The 16,891-nt window shown below is 39.8% G+C and overlaps 2 protein-coding genes across 5 annotated transcripts in view; both read left to right on the top strand.

Moving 5' to 3' along the window:
• Nucleotides 1-13,716, top strand: part of dnah2 (dynein, axonemal, heavy chain 2) — a 74,188-nt gene extending 60,472 nt beyond the window's left edge. Inside the window, exons 74-88 of the mRNA XM_079371392.1 lie at nt 872-1,071; nt 1,899-2,025; nt 2,880-3,066; nt 3,295-3,443; nt 3,586-3,769; nt 4,000-4,190; nt 4,387-4,578; nt 4,965-5,149; nt 5,551-5,773; nt 6,881-7,032; nt 7,447-7,561; nt 11,025-11,201; nt 11,704-11,778; nt 12,957-13,107; nt 13,395-13,716. Coding sequence (XP_079227518.1) covers nt 872-1,071; nt 1,899-2,025; nt 2,880-3,066; nt 3,295-3,443; nt 3,586-3,769; nt 4,000-4,190; nt 4,387-4,578; nt 4,965-5,149; nt 5,551-5,773; nt 6,881-7,032; nt 7,447-7,561; nt 11,025-11,201; nt 11,704-11,778; nt 12,957-13,107; nt 13,395-13,549 — 2,463 coding nt within the window. The 3' untranslated portion in view covers nt 13,550-13,716. The remainder of the gene's footprint in view (nt 1-871; nt 1,072-1,898; nt 2,026-2,879; nt 3,067-3,294; nt 3,444-3,585; nt 3,770-3,999; nt 4,191-4,386; nt 4,579-4,964; nt 5,150-5,550; nt 5,774-6,880; nt 7,033-7,446; nt 7,562-11,024; nt 11,202-11,703; nt 11,779-12,956; nt 13,108-13,394) is intronic.
• A 306-nt stretch (nt 13,717-14,022) lies between these two features.
• The window catches only part of kdm6ba (lysine (K)-specific demethylase 6B, a), a 93,399-nt gene continuing 90,530 nt past the window's right edge, over nt 14,023-16,891 (top strand). For 2 of the 4 annotated variants that reach the window (XM_079371388.1, XM_079371385.1), the window contains exon 1: nt 15,148-16,244. The gene's annotated coding sequence lies outside the window, so the exon portion shown is untranslated. Of the gene's footprint in view, nt 14,574-15,147; nt 16,718-16,891 lie in introns of those variants that run through there. The other 2 variants (XM_079371389.1, XM_079371387.1) reach the window with 2 other exon arrangements.

Below are 16,891 nucleotides of genomic sequence, written 5' to 3'. Positions count from 1 at the left end.
TTCGTCCATCTTTTAAATTAATTGTCATATATTGCGCAAGGGGTGCAAGCTGTGTCCTCTGTGGCACGGGTGCTCACGTGCGCATCTTGGTCTAATCTTGCGCAGCAGACAGCTGGCAACGCTGTCTCTGATCGGACATAAATGCTCTGGCAAGAGGCATCGAACACAGGGGTGCGAGCAGTGGTGAGGACCCCCAATCCAAGGGTCCTACAGAGGAGCAGCACAGGGCTGTAGAGAGGAGAAAAGCTAACAGTTCACCAAAAAAACAGAAATAAATAATGCATCAAAATATTTCGCAAGTACAATATTTTTGAGTTGCCTCCTCTTCCGTCTGTTCACTGAGAGCCGCTTAATGGCCCCTTGAGTTCCATGTGCAGTGGCAACACAGCGCTCTGAATCTGTGCTGCCCTTGCAGAGGGGAGTTGTAAAACTCCAACCTCTCTTTTCCTTTCTTCTTAATGGTTGTGGATCCAACTCACAGTGTGAGGGGATGGCCTTTGAAAAAGTCAAGTTAATGTTCGCAGGGAGAAGTACGTTATTGAATCAGAGCTTACTGTGATCACAGAGAGCCGAGCCTGTGTTCCGTCTCATTGCAGACATGCCAACATGTCTGTTGTACTTTAGAACTTTTTCACATTTGTGTTTGTGTTTATTTCCACGTCATTTGTTTATTCCGTCAATAGCACTCGCTATTTGTGTAGTGAGGTAAAAGTGAAAGTTTCAAGTAAATTCTAGATTTCCTATAAATGAACTTTAGAACTGCTACAACACTGTAAAACTCACAGGTAGCCAGTGAATGGAAGCAGGGACTGATGTCATGTGGTCCAGTTATCTGCCTGTATGTAAAGCTTACACTGCTTTCTCTTAACAGGCCTATCGCCCTTGTGCCCAGCGAGCCTCCATTCTCTTCTTCATTCTCAACGACATGGGTCGCATTGATCCAATGTACCAATTCTCACTGGATGCCTACATTAACTTGTTTAACCACAGCATTAAAAAAAGCAAGCGCAGCCAAAAGCTGGAAGAAAGGATTGCGAACCTCAATGACTACCACACATATGCAGTATACAGGTAAGGAAGAATACAGCAAGCGATGCTTTTTCATAATATGCAGTAAGTCTGCATGCAGGTTTGTTTCATTAACAGAATTCCTGACAGAACAATGTTCAAAGTCCCATTTATTATCTCAAAGAAGCTAAATGTTCTTTAGCTTCCAACCTTTAGATAAACTACGTAACTTTGCCTCTCAATCACTGTTTCACTTTTTTCCAACTCTGTCAAATAAAACACAAAAATATTAAAATACTTTTCTCTGGTATAATTTAGAAGGTGTTTTCCTGAGATTTAAAACAGCAAGTGATGTCATAACTCAATTTCTGTTTTATTTTTTGCAAGTTTTCTTTTGTTTTCTGACAGTCCTCTTTAAGGTGTGGGGTTAGAAGAGTGTTATTTATTTCTCTTTACTACTAGGTACAGATTTATACCTTGTACTTGACATCCATTGAATTATATTTTTCAACAAAAAAATAAAAACAAAAAAATTCTGTGGTATACTGTATGTTCTTAACTAAAAAACGGTCCCTGTACCTCTATTAGAAGATAAAATGCTAGGTGGGAAGTTATGGTGGAGGGGTCTGCAACAGTGCAGGGACCCTGTTTTTCCATTGAATAAAGTCTGAATATCTAGTTCAGAAAAAATTGCCTAAACTTGTTTCAGTTCTCCAACTCTGAAATGTCACTACCAAATCAACGTAGTACACCTTAAATGACATGTATTTTAGCATTGGATTGGATTGCAAGCAGTTGTGCTTGATATTATCACGTTATTCATTTATTGTTCAGAATAGGCCATTCATCATACAGAAAAACCAACTACATCAGTATGTTGTCCTTTGCAGGTACACGTGTCGAGGTCTGTTTGAGGCCCACAAGCTGCTCTTCAGCTTCAGAATGTGTGTCAAAATCTTGGAGGTGACTGGCAAACTCAACATGGACGAGTACAGCTTCTTCCTACGAGGAGGACTTGTAAGAAAACACTGGGGGGAAAAGTCTGAAAGTTCTGTTTATTTTAGCATGAAAAACAATTTACCCATAAGACTTCCCACTATGTTTTTACCTGCTGTGCTGTATATAATTATGCCATTCCTCAAAGACAGCCCTTTATTAACATTTAAATATATCAGTGCTTTCACTCTATTCCGGGGTGTCAAACTCATATTTGGTCGGGGGCCAGATTTTATCCTAATGAGAACTCCAGTGGGCTGGACTAATTTTGCCAACATCACAATAACTCAAAACGTGTGTATATAGGCGGCTGTATGATTAAAAACAAATCAAAATGATCTACTTCTACTGATAATAGTAACAAATCAGGTCAGGCATAAATCATTATGCCATCCTTGGATCATATGATTAAAAAGTTTTAGATTGATTTTTTTTCTGGGGCATTTACTAAAGGTGAATTTATAAGACTGCATGAAGAAGATTTAAAACATAAAGTCTGAGAGCTAGTGGTAAAGGCGCAACAGCCTGGCTACTCTATTTAGAAGATAGGTCACACTGAAACTGAGAAGTGATCATCAGCACACTTTCACCTCTTGGCGACCTTAAAATTAACCTGTCAATAAAATAAGTTAATATTAATTTTAAAGTTAAGTTTAAAGCAAGTTACCATAATCAGATGTAAAATAAGTCGAGAGTCTTGCGCCAAGATAAAACTTGCTGACAGGCTGGATTTGGCCTTGAGTTTGACACCTGTGCTATACACCACTACGCTGTAAAGTTTCATGCTTCTACACTGATGAGTTGTCAAGTCCCTTTAGTGATGCACTAATCACTGGAAGAAGTTGACAACAAATAATTTAAGGATGTTTTTGTAGGTTCTTGATAAGAAGGATCAGATGGACAATCCATTTACCAGTTGGCTGACAGACTCCTGCTGGGACAACATCACAGAGCTGGATAAGCTTCCAAATTTCCATGGCACTATAGCCTCCTTTGAACAGTATCCCCGGGACTGGAACCAGTGGTTCACCAGTACTGAGCCGGAAAATGCCCCACTACCAGGTTTGCATGTGTTAGAGAGGTTTAATTTTGATTTAGTACTTATTGAAGATAATTATATCAGTAGCAACAAGGAGGATCACCTGTACTCTGCTCTACTCTACTGCTACTGCTGGACTGACAAGGTTGACTATTATATGAACAGTATGAACTGTTATCCATGCTGCTGTGCATTGACATCAGCAAAAAACATATAAGGCTCCCTCTTTTTTTTTTTTTTTTTCATTTCAGGTGGTTTGGAGAACAGCTATAATGAGCTTCAGAAGATGTTGATTGTGCGGTCATTACGTCAGGACCGTGTCTCTGTGTGCGTTACCTCCTTCATTATAAACAACCTCGGCTCGCGTTTTGTGGAGCCGCCCGTTCTTGATATGAAGGCAGTAAGTGTTAACCATTTAAAGCATATGGTTTGCTTGGTCTTGATTTTTCATTAAAAAATTGAACAAATCATCACATTTTCTGGATTGTTTTCGAGTAAGTTGCATAATGTTAGCTGATTCATTTCCTCTGTCCTCTTGCCAGGTTGTGGAGGAATCCTCATGCAGGACTCCTCTGATCTTTGTACTGTCTCCTGGTGTGGACCCCACAGGAGCCCTGTTGCAGCTTGCTGAGGCCTCTGGGATGAGCAAGAATTTCCATGCTCTGTCTCTGGGCCAGGGGCAGGCCCCGATTGCCAAGAGCCTGATAGAGGAGGGTGTCAAGAATGGTACAATACCATCTTTGTTCTAACTGTCTGGCTACTCTTATATTTCTGAATTGTTTTGTTGCATAGCAGTACAGGCTACTTACTTCAACTTGTTTTTAAAAAAATGTCTCATCATCTTTTCTAACTTTAGTTCACAAAAGATGATCTTGTCACTCAAAAACAACTAGACATGACATAAAATACCTAACAAAGACATATCAATGCAACTTAAGCCTGCCTTTTATGCCCAGGTCACTGGGTGTTCCTTGCCAATTGCCACCTTTCTCTCTCATGGATGCCTGAGTTGGACAAGCTGGTGGAGCAGCTACAGGTGGAAAAGCCAAACACAAACTTCAGACTCTGGCTAAGCTCTTCCCCACACCCTGAATTTCCCATCACCATACTGCAGGCTGGCATCAAGATGACAACTGAACCCCCAAAGGTGCAATTCTCCCACATAAGGATTTCAGAAATTAGACATTTTCTGTACAAGCATACATAAAAGTTATTCATCACAGTAGATCTACATTTTTTGCCCCTTGTATATTGGATATATGCGTCTTCATATATTTTATGCTAAATATGGTTGATCCAAAATGTAACACCCCCAGTGTTAACACTGCTCTCTTTGTCACTAGGGAATAAAAGCCAACATGAAGCGTCTCTACCAGCTGGTGACAGAGGATCAGTTCAACCGCTGTTCAAAACCTGTCTTGTACAGGAAGCTGCTCTTCTCTCTCTGCTTTTTTCACAGCATACTGCTGGAAAGGAAGAAGTTTTTACAGCTTGGCTGGAATATAGTCTATGACTTCAACGATTCTGACTTTGAGGTCAGAACTTATCTGACACCTAAGGAAACAGACAAAACTGAAAAAAAGGGGGTGGGGTGTTATTGTAATGTGTATTATGGTTACAGCTAACAGATGATGTTGTGACAATTGCTATGTAGAGGCTGTGGTTAGGTGGGGATAGTAGTAATAATTCAATCATGACATGTGTTTTCTTTGTCAATCTGATCGAACATCTTAAGTGATTGACAGAGCTTCTGAAGAGTGACATAATGAAAAATGAATACCTAGTATGAATGCATGAAACTGAATTCAACGTATTTCATCTAGCTCAGTCTGTTTGAACTGTTTATGTGTAATATCTGCAGCGAATAGTATTCACTTGGCCTTAGTCGGTTTCTTATATCGTCATCTTCATATCCCCCTAGGTGAGTGAGAGTCTGCTGAGTCTGTACTTGAATGAGTACGAGGAGATTCCATGGGATGCACTAAAGTATCTCATTGCTGGGGTTAACTATGGAGGTCATGTCACAGATGACTGGGATAGACGTCTCCTTACCACTTACATCAATGGCTACTTCTGTGACTCAGCAATAGACCAGCCTCACTTTAAGTAAGACACTTTTAACATAAGCACGCATGCACACACACAGAGTGGTTGGTACTGCTAATGTCACATGCAAAGACATACTGTTTAGATCTATTTTTTAACATTCAGAAGAGTGTGGCTGACTTCAGCTATTTTAAACTGCCTATTGAAGTCAACTGTCATAATGTGCCAGCACCACCAAGTGGACAATAAGGGAAGAAGACACTGTGCACCTGAGCACTATTGTGATCCATTAGTTTTCCATTTAGTAAGCTTTATGACTTTCACATGCTTTGTTTCTAGCCAACAGCTCCAATATCTAAGCTAGTTAATGATCAGTAATTTTTTTGAAGACTTATTTATAAATTGGTGCTTACGGTATATCTGACTGACTGAGTATTCTTTCTTCCCACTTCTTTTCTCAGGTTGTCCTCTTTAACCTCCTATTACATCCCCCAGTCCTCTTACAAGGAATATATCAATACGCTGCCCTCCACAGAGCACCCTGAGGTGTTTGGGCAACACTCTAATGCAGATATTGCCAGCCAGATTGCAGAGTCCAGGACATTGTTTGACACCTTACTCTCCCTTCAACCCCAAGTCACCAGTCCCTCTGCTGCAGGAGCTGGGCCGAGTAGAGAACAAAAAGTGAGTGGGGGGCAAGATCGTAGATGGAAAGGATGAAGATGATTAGTATGATTTTATATTCTGTGATAAGATAAAAACAACTTTATATCCAAACATAGTTGAACTGAGCCATACAGTAGATAGAATCTGAAGATTTTGAATGCATCATGAACATGTCACAGCTTTTGAAATCGTAATTTTCTGTCCATCTAAAAACCGTAACCCTTTAAGGCATTAAACTTATGATACTGTCAGTAGTATCCTGTTAGAAGAAAATGTCCAGTCAGAGCACTACATGAATGAAATATTAGTTTATCGAAGTATTTTAACTGCCCAAAATGCATTTATAGTATTTGATATAAACAATAAATATCATTTCATGATCAGTTTATATGGACGTTAGCATCTGTGAAGTCCATAAAAACCTGATAGTGGTAACATCCTGCGAATACCATGCTATAAGAAAAAAAAAAAAAGTTTCCCTTGTTTTTACCTTTTCAATAAGATTCTTTTTTTTTTTTTTTTATAGAGCTTTTCAAAAATGTTCCAATAATTTGCTTCCCAACAGTATTTAGAGGTTGTTTGTAACTAGAAAGAGTTGGTTTAAATGAAGGGGAAAAGGTGTGTATAAAAAACTAAAGGTCAGGACAAATATAAAGAACGTGTATTTCGGTAAAAGGGGTTAACTTGTGGAAGAGTTATGACATGGAATTAAGAATGTGTAGTTCACTTTACAGATTTACATTTTTGTTTAAAAAACATGGTGTTTAACAAATATAAAAGGTTGAAGTAAGAAATGTTTGGAAAAATTTTGCTCTAATATGTTGGATTTTTTTTTTTTTTTAACCAAACTAGTAGTGCCTAAAATAATATGATTTGTAATAAGGGTTGGTATAATAAGGTAAAGCTTCAAGGCTACAGCTTTATGTTCTTTCTCTTATTTCACGAATGCACATGACTTTGTACAGTTTTGTATTTTTACTGTAATGTTTCGACACATTTCCTAATCTGTGTTGACCGCAATAAACTACGACTAGAGAGTTGTAACTACTGACGGATATCTAATTATGAGGTTTGTCTTGTGCTTGACTGAATACTTTGAAAAGCCACTCCCATCCATGTTTCCAGGTATTGGAGCTGTTGTCAGATATTAAAGGAAAGATCCCAGCGTTGATTGACTTTGAGAGCACCAGGTCGTTGCTCCAGGTCAACCCTTCACCTCTTACTGTGGTCCTTCTGCAAGAAATCCAGAGATACAACGCACTATTGGACACCATCACGTATGAACTCTCTCTCTCTCTCGCTCTCGCTCTCTCTCGCTCTGTGTGTGTGTGTATATGCATGATTGTTCTAGCAGGCCAAGTCTTCTCCTCTTTACTGTATTTCTTTTTCTATAGAGCTAGTTTTGTGCTTTTCATATGGATGAGTGTTAGATGCTTTGTATAAATATACCATCGATTCTGTAACTCTAAAGGAAAAGACTGCTGTTTTGACCATGTCCAGACAGCTATTATTTTGCTGTGTGGACATGGATGTCTTATACAGTCAAGATGGCATACTCGCGCTGTTTTATTGTTGTGCTGTGTTCCATGTTTTAGTGGTAAATATTTACAAAAGTCTTGGCAGCCAGAACTATAATAATGCTCAAAGAATAGAAGATTAACCAGAGCTGCATGTGTATCCATTTCTGTTAGTTCATCCCTGGTGAAGCTGGAGAAAGGGATCAAAGGCTTAGTGGTGATGTCATCGAGCTTGGAGGAGACCTTCCACTGCATCTATGACGCCCGAGTGCCACCACTGTGGGAGAAGGTGACACACACACACTGAAGTCAACAGATCCACTGCCTCCTTAGTGCTTATAGATAAACTAAAGCCAATTCAAAGTTTTATCCTGACCCAACGAGAGTTTCACCTTTCTGGATAACTCTTCCCCCCCTTTTCTAACAGTGGTAGCTGTAGACCTTCCATGGGAAGTTAAACCTGGGAATTTTGGAAATTTCCATTGAAATGATGGAAATTTATTGAAATTAACTGGAACTTGAGGATAATTTAGATGTAAACATTTTGTTTTGCTCTAAGCAGACAGCTATTCAAAATAATACAATTAAAAAAAACATTTCAACAGATCGACATCACCTTTTAAAAATGTATTACCCCATAAAATTGGGCACAATACTTGATATAGACGCACGATATTCTCTTTGCAACAATATACAATGAATTTTTCGAGACCGTTCTAGTTTTACGTGTTTTGAACATTTGGTTTTGAAGTGCTCAAATCTATTCTTCCTCTTGAAGCAGTCAAACTGCTGCAGGCCTGTCCCTGTGAAAATCAAACCACTTCTAAAGTTGTATTTATCCGTCACTCTGCACACTCAGACACTTACTGTTTTCCTGTTTCCAACTGCAGTCACACACACACACTCACATAGTTGGTTGACACAGCTCTGGCAGGATTCCAGTTGTAATTTTGTCCAAACACTTGCTGAAGGAGAGAATACGGGGTCATATGACTATAAAGGAATACACATGGGGGGAACAAGGGTCATTCAGGGTCATTCATTTTCTGTTTTGTAAGTGTCTAGTTAAGTTTTCATAATTGGCTGTGCATGAAAATGGACTACAAATGCACGTTTGTTTTGTGTGTCTGTGTGTTTGCCTTATTTCCTATGTCGAGTGTAGCCTCCCCAAGCCTTTGAGGGCTGAACAAAGCCAGCATCTGGGGACTAATCCATAGAGTAAAAAGCAATGTACCTTCCAGGGCTGGCTTCACTTTCCACTACTTTGCCAACAGCTTATTGCTGCTTGGGGCAATGTATGCGCATATGGTGTGTTTGCTTTTATTTCCTATTATGAGTAACTGACAAATATGAGGACTGCAGCTTCCAACTGGGCTTTTTTATTCTACTGGCCAACTTGCCATGTTTCTGTGTGCATAGTTTGGATTACTTACTGTCTACTTCTTTATTCACGTGACACTCTTTCTGTATCTTCCGTCCGTGTTCCACCTGTGTTGCTCTTTTCTATTTCTCAATCTCAAGTCTCAGTGTCTTCGTCTTGTCCGCTCTAAGCAGCAACAAGAGCCCCTAAGAGGCTCTCCATCCTGCTTATTTATCCCTCCATCCCTTCGTCTCTCTGTTCTCTGCCTCTCCTTGGCATGGCAGCCTGTCATTAGTTCTCACAGACTCATGGCTTTCATTTTGACCCGCCTGCTCCTCAGTTTCTAGGCATTATGTAATGGTGTTTTTGTACAGAGCTCTGCTGGTTGTGTGTGAATTTTACATTCTATAGAGCATATGTACATGTCATCTTTATTATCTGTTTTGCCATTCCATGGTGATTTTCCACTGAGTGGTAAATGTATAAAAAGGATCCCAGGAACTAGAAACATTTTGGAAGCTCATGTTTTATTTTTCTGATCATGCATCTTAACAATCTCGAGCTCTAACAGTTTCCAGCCTGATAAGGGGAAAGCCAAACACGGCAATTCATTTACATTTATAAATGCTGCAAAGACATTTTTGTACACACAGAGAAAAAGATGACAAGTGCTGATTTCTAACTTTCTAAATCTGCTACTACTAATAATAGTGATAACATTTTATTTAAAGCCGCCTTCCAAAGCACTCAAAGTCACCGTACAAAGCAGAGATAAAAACTACAAAGTAACGAATGGAAGAGAAGACCTGAGAGTGTGAGTGTTGATGTGTGGGAGTTCAGGAAGGTGCAGAGGGGCGAGGTCACTAATGGCCTTAAAGGTGAGGAGCAGAATGTTAAAGTTGATGCGATATTAACGGGGGGGGGGGGCAATGGAGCTGCAGAAGGACAGGAGTAGAGCGGTTCACGTTATTGATGTGAGCTATGATAGTGTGCTGACAGTTTTTTAGTTAGCTTTCGCAAGTGTTGGACACAAAATGATTACTTGTCTAATGTCTATTATGATCAACTCAGCCATAAAAAAGTTGGAACTGGTGCCTTGTAGCTATATCTCCCTTACTCTTGTGTAACTGTGTATATGTGCCTGTTAAATAAAGACCCTGGGCATTGGAAACGTAACGGAGAAGTTGAATGTTATGTTACAAACAAATTGGACGGGCCAACCCAAGCTATGCAAAAAGAAAGGCTTATATCCTCTTAATTGCCTTTAGGTCATCACTTGGCTATGCATGTAGGTTTGGTAGACTTTGTCTAGACAGAAAGGGTGAGGCAGATTATGGAAAAAAAGAAGAGAAGAATAAAAACAGATAGAAACGATTTGCATGTAACCAAAACATTCAAGGCACACTTCCAAACCAAATGAGAGATGTGAAATGTATGTCAAAACAAGAAACTAAATCTAAATGCCAGCTCTGCAAAGGGCCTGAGGCACCGCTGCTTCCATTTTCTGTTACCTTTAGCATAGCAGCCTCACTATTGGCTGTGGACCAGCTCAAAGGGGATCAAAGAATCAGACAATAGGCTAGTTTCCAGGCTTAAAGCAGTGGGGCCATATTTAGTGCAAAGACGCCTTCTGTCAGTGATAGTGACATTAACTCAGAAGATCTTTGAATAAGTTTGTAGCAGCACTATTATGCAGGTTGAACTCAGTTTCCTTTCTTTTGTTTTCACTGTCAAACATGGTAAGCCTACAACCATTGAGCAGGTTGTTGACAGATGGGGTAACTGAGACTTTAAAGTCAATGGTTACAATAACGTTCAAGAGTTCAAAGACCAAATAAGATCCTTTAATCGGCCGGAAAAATGTAAGAAAGCAGAGGATATAAAAAATGTCTTTTGCCAACACTAGAAATTGAACATTTTCAAAATAACAATTGAATTATCACACTGCCTTGTTTCTATACTGACTTGAATTGAATGATTGGACTTCTAGGGAAAATTGTTATTTCTTCTTTTACTTGTATTCCACTGAGAAAATTTCACTTTTTGTGATATAGCAGATTGCTTGAGAATCCTCTGAGGTTATCTCATGTCAATATTAAATCAACAAAAGGAATGAAGAGTATAACAAACATCTCACTTTAAATATACACACATTTCTCTTAAATCTTAGCCTTTAACACTATATAATACTGATTTTAGTAAAGAACATCTAGAATAGCATCATTCAATTATTCAGAAACACAACATGTCTTCTGTGTTTTAAGAGATCAGTAATAAACTTGCTCCCATTATGACCAGCTACCAACAGCTGGTGGCATGAAATGACTGTAGAATCGCCTTGTCTTTCTTTTTTCCTGTTGTTTCTTCACTGTCGATATGTCTGTCCCAACAGGCGTACCCCTCACTGAAGCCCCTGGCAGCTTGGACCAGGGATCTTTGCCAGCGAGTCAATCAGTTTGCACGCTGGGCTGAGACAGCTCAGCCCCCCATCTTGTTCTGGCTCGCTGGCTTCACCTTTCCAAATAGTTTCCTCACGGCTGTTCTGCAGTCCTCTGCTCGACAGAACAATGTGAGTTCACAAAACCCCCTTACAGGAAGCACAAGACTGTTAGTTAAACACCACAGTACGAAGCAAGACTGGTATTCTCTTCTTTTCAAAACATTATTTTAATTTAAAGCAAAGTAAACCACATGATTTTTGTACAATTTTAAAATGTTGGAATGTGAACATATCAGGACTAGTGAATGTGCATGACCGACAGCTACGATTGAGCCAACAAAAATAATATCTGATAGCCTCTGGTTAACTGAGGTCACCCCCTTGTATGTTCAGAAATCTTATCTTACCCTAACATTCTTTTCTCACGTTTCTTTAATTGCATACAGTTATCTGGGCTATAGATAGATAGATAGATAGATAGATAGATAGATAGATAGATAGATAGATAGATAGATAGATAGATAGATAGATAGATAGATAGATAGATAGATAGATAGATGGATAGATGGATAGATAGATAGATGGATAGATACTTTATTGATCCTGAGGGAAATTTTGAACTCTGTTGCAGATTTCAGTGGATACACTGTCTTGGGAATTTGTCGTGTCCACCTTAGATGACAGCAGCCTCCGTTACCAGCCTAAGGTGACTCATTATACAAACATTTCTATATCTATAAAGATTACCATCAACAATTGTTTACCAAAACACACTTCATATTTCGATCTTGTTTTTTCCTTAAATCCATTTTGTCATTTTAATTTGATGCATGAGGCAGTTTTACAACTCAATTTGACATTGATTTTGCCTCCTGTCCTTTTTTTGTTTGGGTTTGTTTAACCAATTGTTCTTCCCTCATTTTCATTGTGTCCTCTTTTCCACTCCTGTGCCTGTATTCACAAACATTCTGAGAATACTCCAAAGCCCCGTTTCTACACAGCAGTCCGGTACGGATCGGTACAGTTTGGTACAGTTTGGTTTGATTAAGCCTGATTCCGTTGGCTTTTCCACAGCCACCCGTGCCCTATTTGGTAGGCGGTGTGTAAGCCGGATGACGATAGCCGCTATGTAAATAGCATCATACGATAGCAGCTAACAGCTAACCGTTAACTAATAAATTCAACAAAGGGGAAAAACGCTACAAACAAAACCAACGCTGAAAGACATTCAGACGTTCATCTCCTCTGTCACTGACATGTGACTCTTTATTACAAGAACTCAATCCAGCTTTGTTTCAGAGTAGGCTGAGTGCCTCGAGGAGAAATACAGACGTAAACAATCAGCTGTGTATTACAGTCAATGGTTTTGTTTGCCGAGGTAACTCGGGAAGTGACGATTCTTTCAACCAATCAGCGGACTGCAGTGTTTAGCTCCACCTTTTCGGATCGGCTCGACATTCTTGGCACCCCAACGGAAGGGTCCCAAAAAGTGGGACGGTACGGATCGGTTATTTGGGAATCATTCCCGGGATTAGTCTATGGAAACGCCACAAAATGCACGCCGTACCGAAACGAACCGAGCCAGACCGCTCGGTGGAAACGGGGCTCATGATCACTACTGATCAGTCGTTGAGTGTTTGGAAAACATTCCTTCTTTCACTCCGTCTTTACACCATTTTTCCTGGGCTTGCGGAACTCTTGAGTGTCTCCCATGTTTTAGCATCTGCCGCTTCCTATCAATCAAATTTCTTAACCTTACTTAGATTAGCGTTTGTCATCAAATGTTCTTTTGAGTGCATGTCTCACCTCTAAACAAGAGTTAGCTGCTGATTGTCCTCTCCTTTTTATTCCTCGTTTCTCTGCTTATCCACACCTTCCCTTTAGGATGGGGTATTTATCCGAGGTTTGTACCTGGAGGGGGCTGGTTGGGACAAGAAGAACTCCTGTCTGGTGGAAGCAGAACCAATGCAGATGGTTTGTCCCATTCCAACCATTAACTTCAAACCTGTGGAAAACCGCAAGAAGATGCCCAAGAGTAAGTTGTTCTTGACTTTCAAACTGCAATTTTCGACTATATTCTACCAACTTTCTTCCTTTTACTTGTCTTGTTTTTTATTTAGTCAGGCCCAATGTCACATAATCTTTATTAATATTGCCAATTTAAAACAAATGTTATTTCAAGACACATTTAAGACTAAACATTAATCCATCATCATGAGAACAGCACAGCTCTAAGCAACATTTCGCAAAGTAAGAAGGAAAAACTGCCTTTGAGAAGCAGAACCAGACTCAACTGTCTTTGTCCCTTCTATTTGTGTTTAGGTATGTATCTTTGTCCATGTTACTACTACCCAGTTCGATCCGGCCGGGCAGGCAGAGCTTCTTTTGTGGTCAGCATTGAACTCAAGTCCGGAGCTGTGACCCCAGACCACTGGATCAAAAGAGGAACTGCACTTCTCATGAGTCTAGACAACTAAGGGACCATACACACTCACACGTTGACTCTTTTCTACATTTTTTTAAGGCCACAAAAGAGGATAAATGACATTTTTACTCTGCAACTTCTCAACTTATTCACATGCTGAACAGTAAAAGGTCTGAATCACTTCTAAAAACGTAGTTTGTCTCACACCATTTCTGGTAAGGTTTGTTTCTCTTTTTTGTCTTATTTCCATTACGTCAGCTTAGTGATAACTCACCTCTTAACAGAACTACATCAGCCTTTCCATGCTGAATGAAACACACACACATTCATTGGAGATAGTCTCCTACTGTGAGGCATTGTGACTATACTGGAACCTTGCTTCTTTGTAACATCTGGACAAAGTAACTGTCTGGTCATGTAAGTGTCTTGATATGCTCATTGAATGTTTGACAAAGCATTTAAGAAAAAAATACAGTCCTGGGCCCCGACACACACACACGCCTATATATATATATATATATATATATATATATATATATGCTTGGTATCTGATCTACAACATAATTGTTAAATTACTGATTCAGTTGTTTAAAAAAACAAAACAAAACAAGAGTTCCATATTTTTTAGCTCATTGTGAAATATTGTTTCCTAGACTTGGCTTTGGCTCACATTGAATTGAAAACTCAGAAAATGCAAATAAATTCTTATCTTTATTGAAACATAATCTCCAGTTTCTGGTAGTTTTCCATAATAAAGTTTAAAAAAGTATTTTAAATGTGAGAACCACACAACTATAGGAACAAATGCAAACAAAGATAATCAAGGTGAGCTAAAGGATATGTTTATGCTAATACGCAATTCTCCCCAAGCAATAGGGAAAAGAGGACAGAGAGAGGGAGCGACTGCAGAGAAGAAACAAACCTATTCAAACAAATGAATTCTAATGAAGCTTTGCAGACAAGATGCTTGGAGTCGTTCAGCGTTGTGGGAGAGAAGGCCCGGACTTCCCCACTGGAAAGAAATAAACCAAAAACTGAAAGAGGGAGAGAAAAACACAAGAAGCACCCTGGAGAAAGTGAGCTTGGTGTAAGAATGGTCTAGTAATGAGAGAGAGAGAGAGGAGGGCCTGAGTTCAAGGTTGTATTGAGACGTAAGGATTGTCACCCTGAAAGACTGAACAGACTTCCTCAGGGTTTAAGAGCCTCTTTATCTGTGTGTGTGCGTGTGTTCTCACTGGAGATGGAGGAGTGCACTCAAAGCAACTTGCTGAATTCAAATTCAAATTGGCTTATACTGAGAATTGGGTAACAAGCATGTCAGACCTGGGTGGGGGGGGGTTGCAATGGGTAAAAGCTTTAATTGAAATGAGCTCAAATGTAAATGTGTGAAAGCATTTTGGATGCATTTGTTTTGTGGCTATGACAAGGAAGCATGACAGGACTGCAGTATGCAAACCTTAATGGTTACATTGCTTTAAAGTGTTCTTCATTTTGCAATGAGGACTAACATCTTCTGTGTTAAAACATCTGATGGAATATTCCATTTTGAGGACGTCCTTTACCCCTTTATCTACTCAGAAACTGAAATAACCATTTTTAAAAAATCTAAAAAGTTATCAAGTTACAGAACAATCTACAATGTGGAAATTTGAACTCAAAGGCTGAAAAAGAAACCATTTCACTTTCCTCTAGACCCATGACTCAAAACAGTTGTGTATTAATCTAGTCAGCATATTGTCTTTTACTGAAAATATCACCAGAGACTCACTGACAACTCCTCAAGCATTCCAATGAACGTCTGTGTTACAGCTACTGGTTTTGGTGGATTCTTAATTTGATTTTTTTAAAGATGCTCTTTCCCAGTTTCCAGTTCTTTTGAAACGTCACATACCTGACAAGACATTATCAAAGTATACGTATTCATCAGTGGCTTTGACCCCTTTAGTTACAATGTCAAGCAAATAGTTTGACTGTTCACCGTAGTAGCTATGCTGGGAAAACTTGAGATGCAGTTGTCACGATTTAAGACCAGTTAATAATGGAATTTGGGCGACATGTACAGCGTTTGCCAGTGAATGTGGAGGCGGGGCGGTAAATGTCCAAGACTCTTCCACCGAAATAAACCTGCATGAGGGAAGAGAGAGAGGGGAGGGGGAGGAGGAAGGGAAAGAGCCATTCAAGAGGGACCAAAGGGAAAGAGTGTCCGTTTCAATGGAATAAAAACTGCGCACTTTCTTTAAGGACTGCCTGATCTGATCGCAGCGTGGACTAATCCGTGTTAGGAAATGGATATCACTGGCTTTTTTGTACGATTGGGAAATCCGTGTCCATCGCAACCCCTACTGCCTCGGAGGCAGGGGTAGCTTGCGATTTTTAAACCAGATGGATATCGGAGGAGGAAACGAGCTGTGCAATCATTTAGAAAGGTGATATGACTGTGCAGAGATGCAAGATCAGTGATGAGTCTTTTCGTCATGCCTTGCCCATGGGCGAACATATCCATATTTTCTCAACCTGGGCTGGGATCTATCTGCGTGCACGGGGTTCCCCGTTTCGACGTTTGCATCTGAACGCGATATGGATTATGATCAGGGTTAAATGTTTTTGGAAGAGGGCTTTTTGTGGGCTGCGTCATCTGTGGTTGGGAGAGGAGATTGACTGCTTTTCAAATTTCCACTAAAACATTTTGAACAGAGAGACAGTCTGCACGGCTACTCCCCGACACATTTTTGGATTGCACTTAGAGGGTATGTATAACTCATTGTATAACTATCATGCATGCATACACGCTTACATGTGAGGCTATAGCCTGTTACCTAATTGTAGAGGAACCAATGAGACTCCATTGAACATAACCAAAACTACAGTATCATCATCTTGTAATAAATGAGGACACGATCAACCTTTTTGTGTGACGATATGAGACACTGCACGAGTCTAATCTTGACAGAAGATATTTGTCTGCGAAACTCATGATGAAAACCCGTGTGTATGTAGCTATCTAGCTGTATAATGGCGATTATGAAGGTGATAAGATAATATTACAAATGATCATTCAACCCTTACTTTATTGGGAACAGGGGCGATAAGTTCGGACATTGCAGCATTTTAGTTCTAATGCAGCTTGTGTTGTCTCTGTTTTCCTCAATGCGATAGGCCACTGAAGCTGGTTTTGGTGATGTCATGTTTTTACGGGAAGGATGGAATAGTTTACGGGAAGGTAAGTCTGGAGTTGATGTCGCAATCGGATTTTGTTCATTTTAGTGAAATGTTTGTAAATGCACGGCAAGTAAGTAGGAAACGCGCGTGCGAGCGATGATGTGTAGACTGGGGGTTGCATAACGTTTTATTGAATACGATGAGGGTGGACTCGTTGATGTTGGAGGAAGAGAAG

Source organism: Symphodus melops (assembly GCF_947650265.1).
Source record: "Symphodus melops genome assembly, chromosome: 20".
NCBI lineage: Eukaryota > Metazoa > Chordata > Actinopteri > Labriformes > Labridae > Symphodus > Symphodus melops.
The sequence above is the reverse complement of the archived record's forward strand: the minus strand, read 5'-3'. Positions and strand labels throughout refer to the sequence as shown.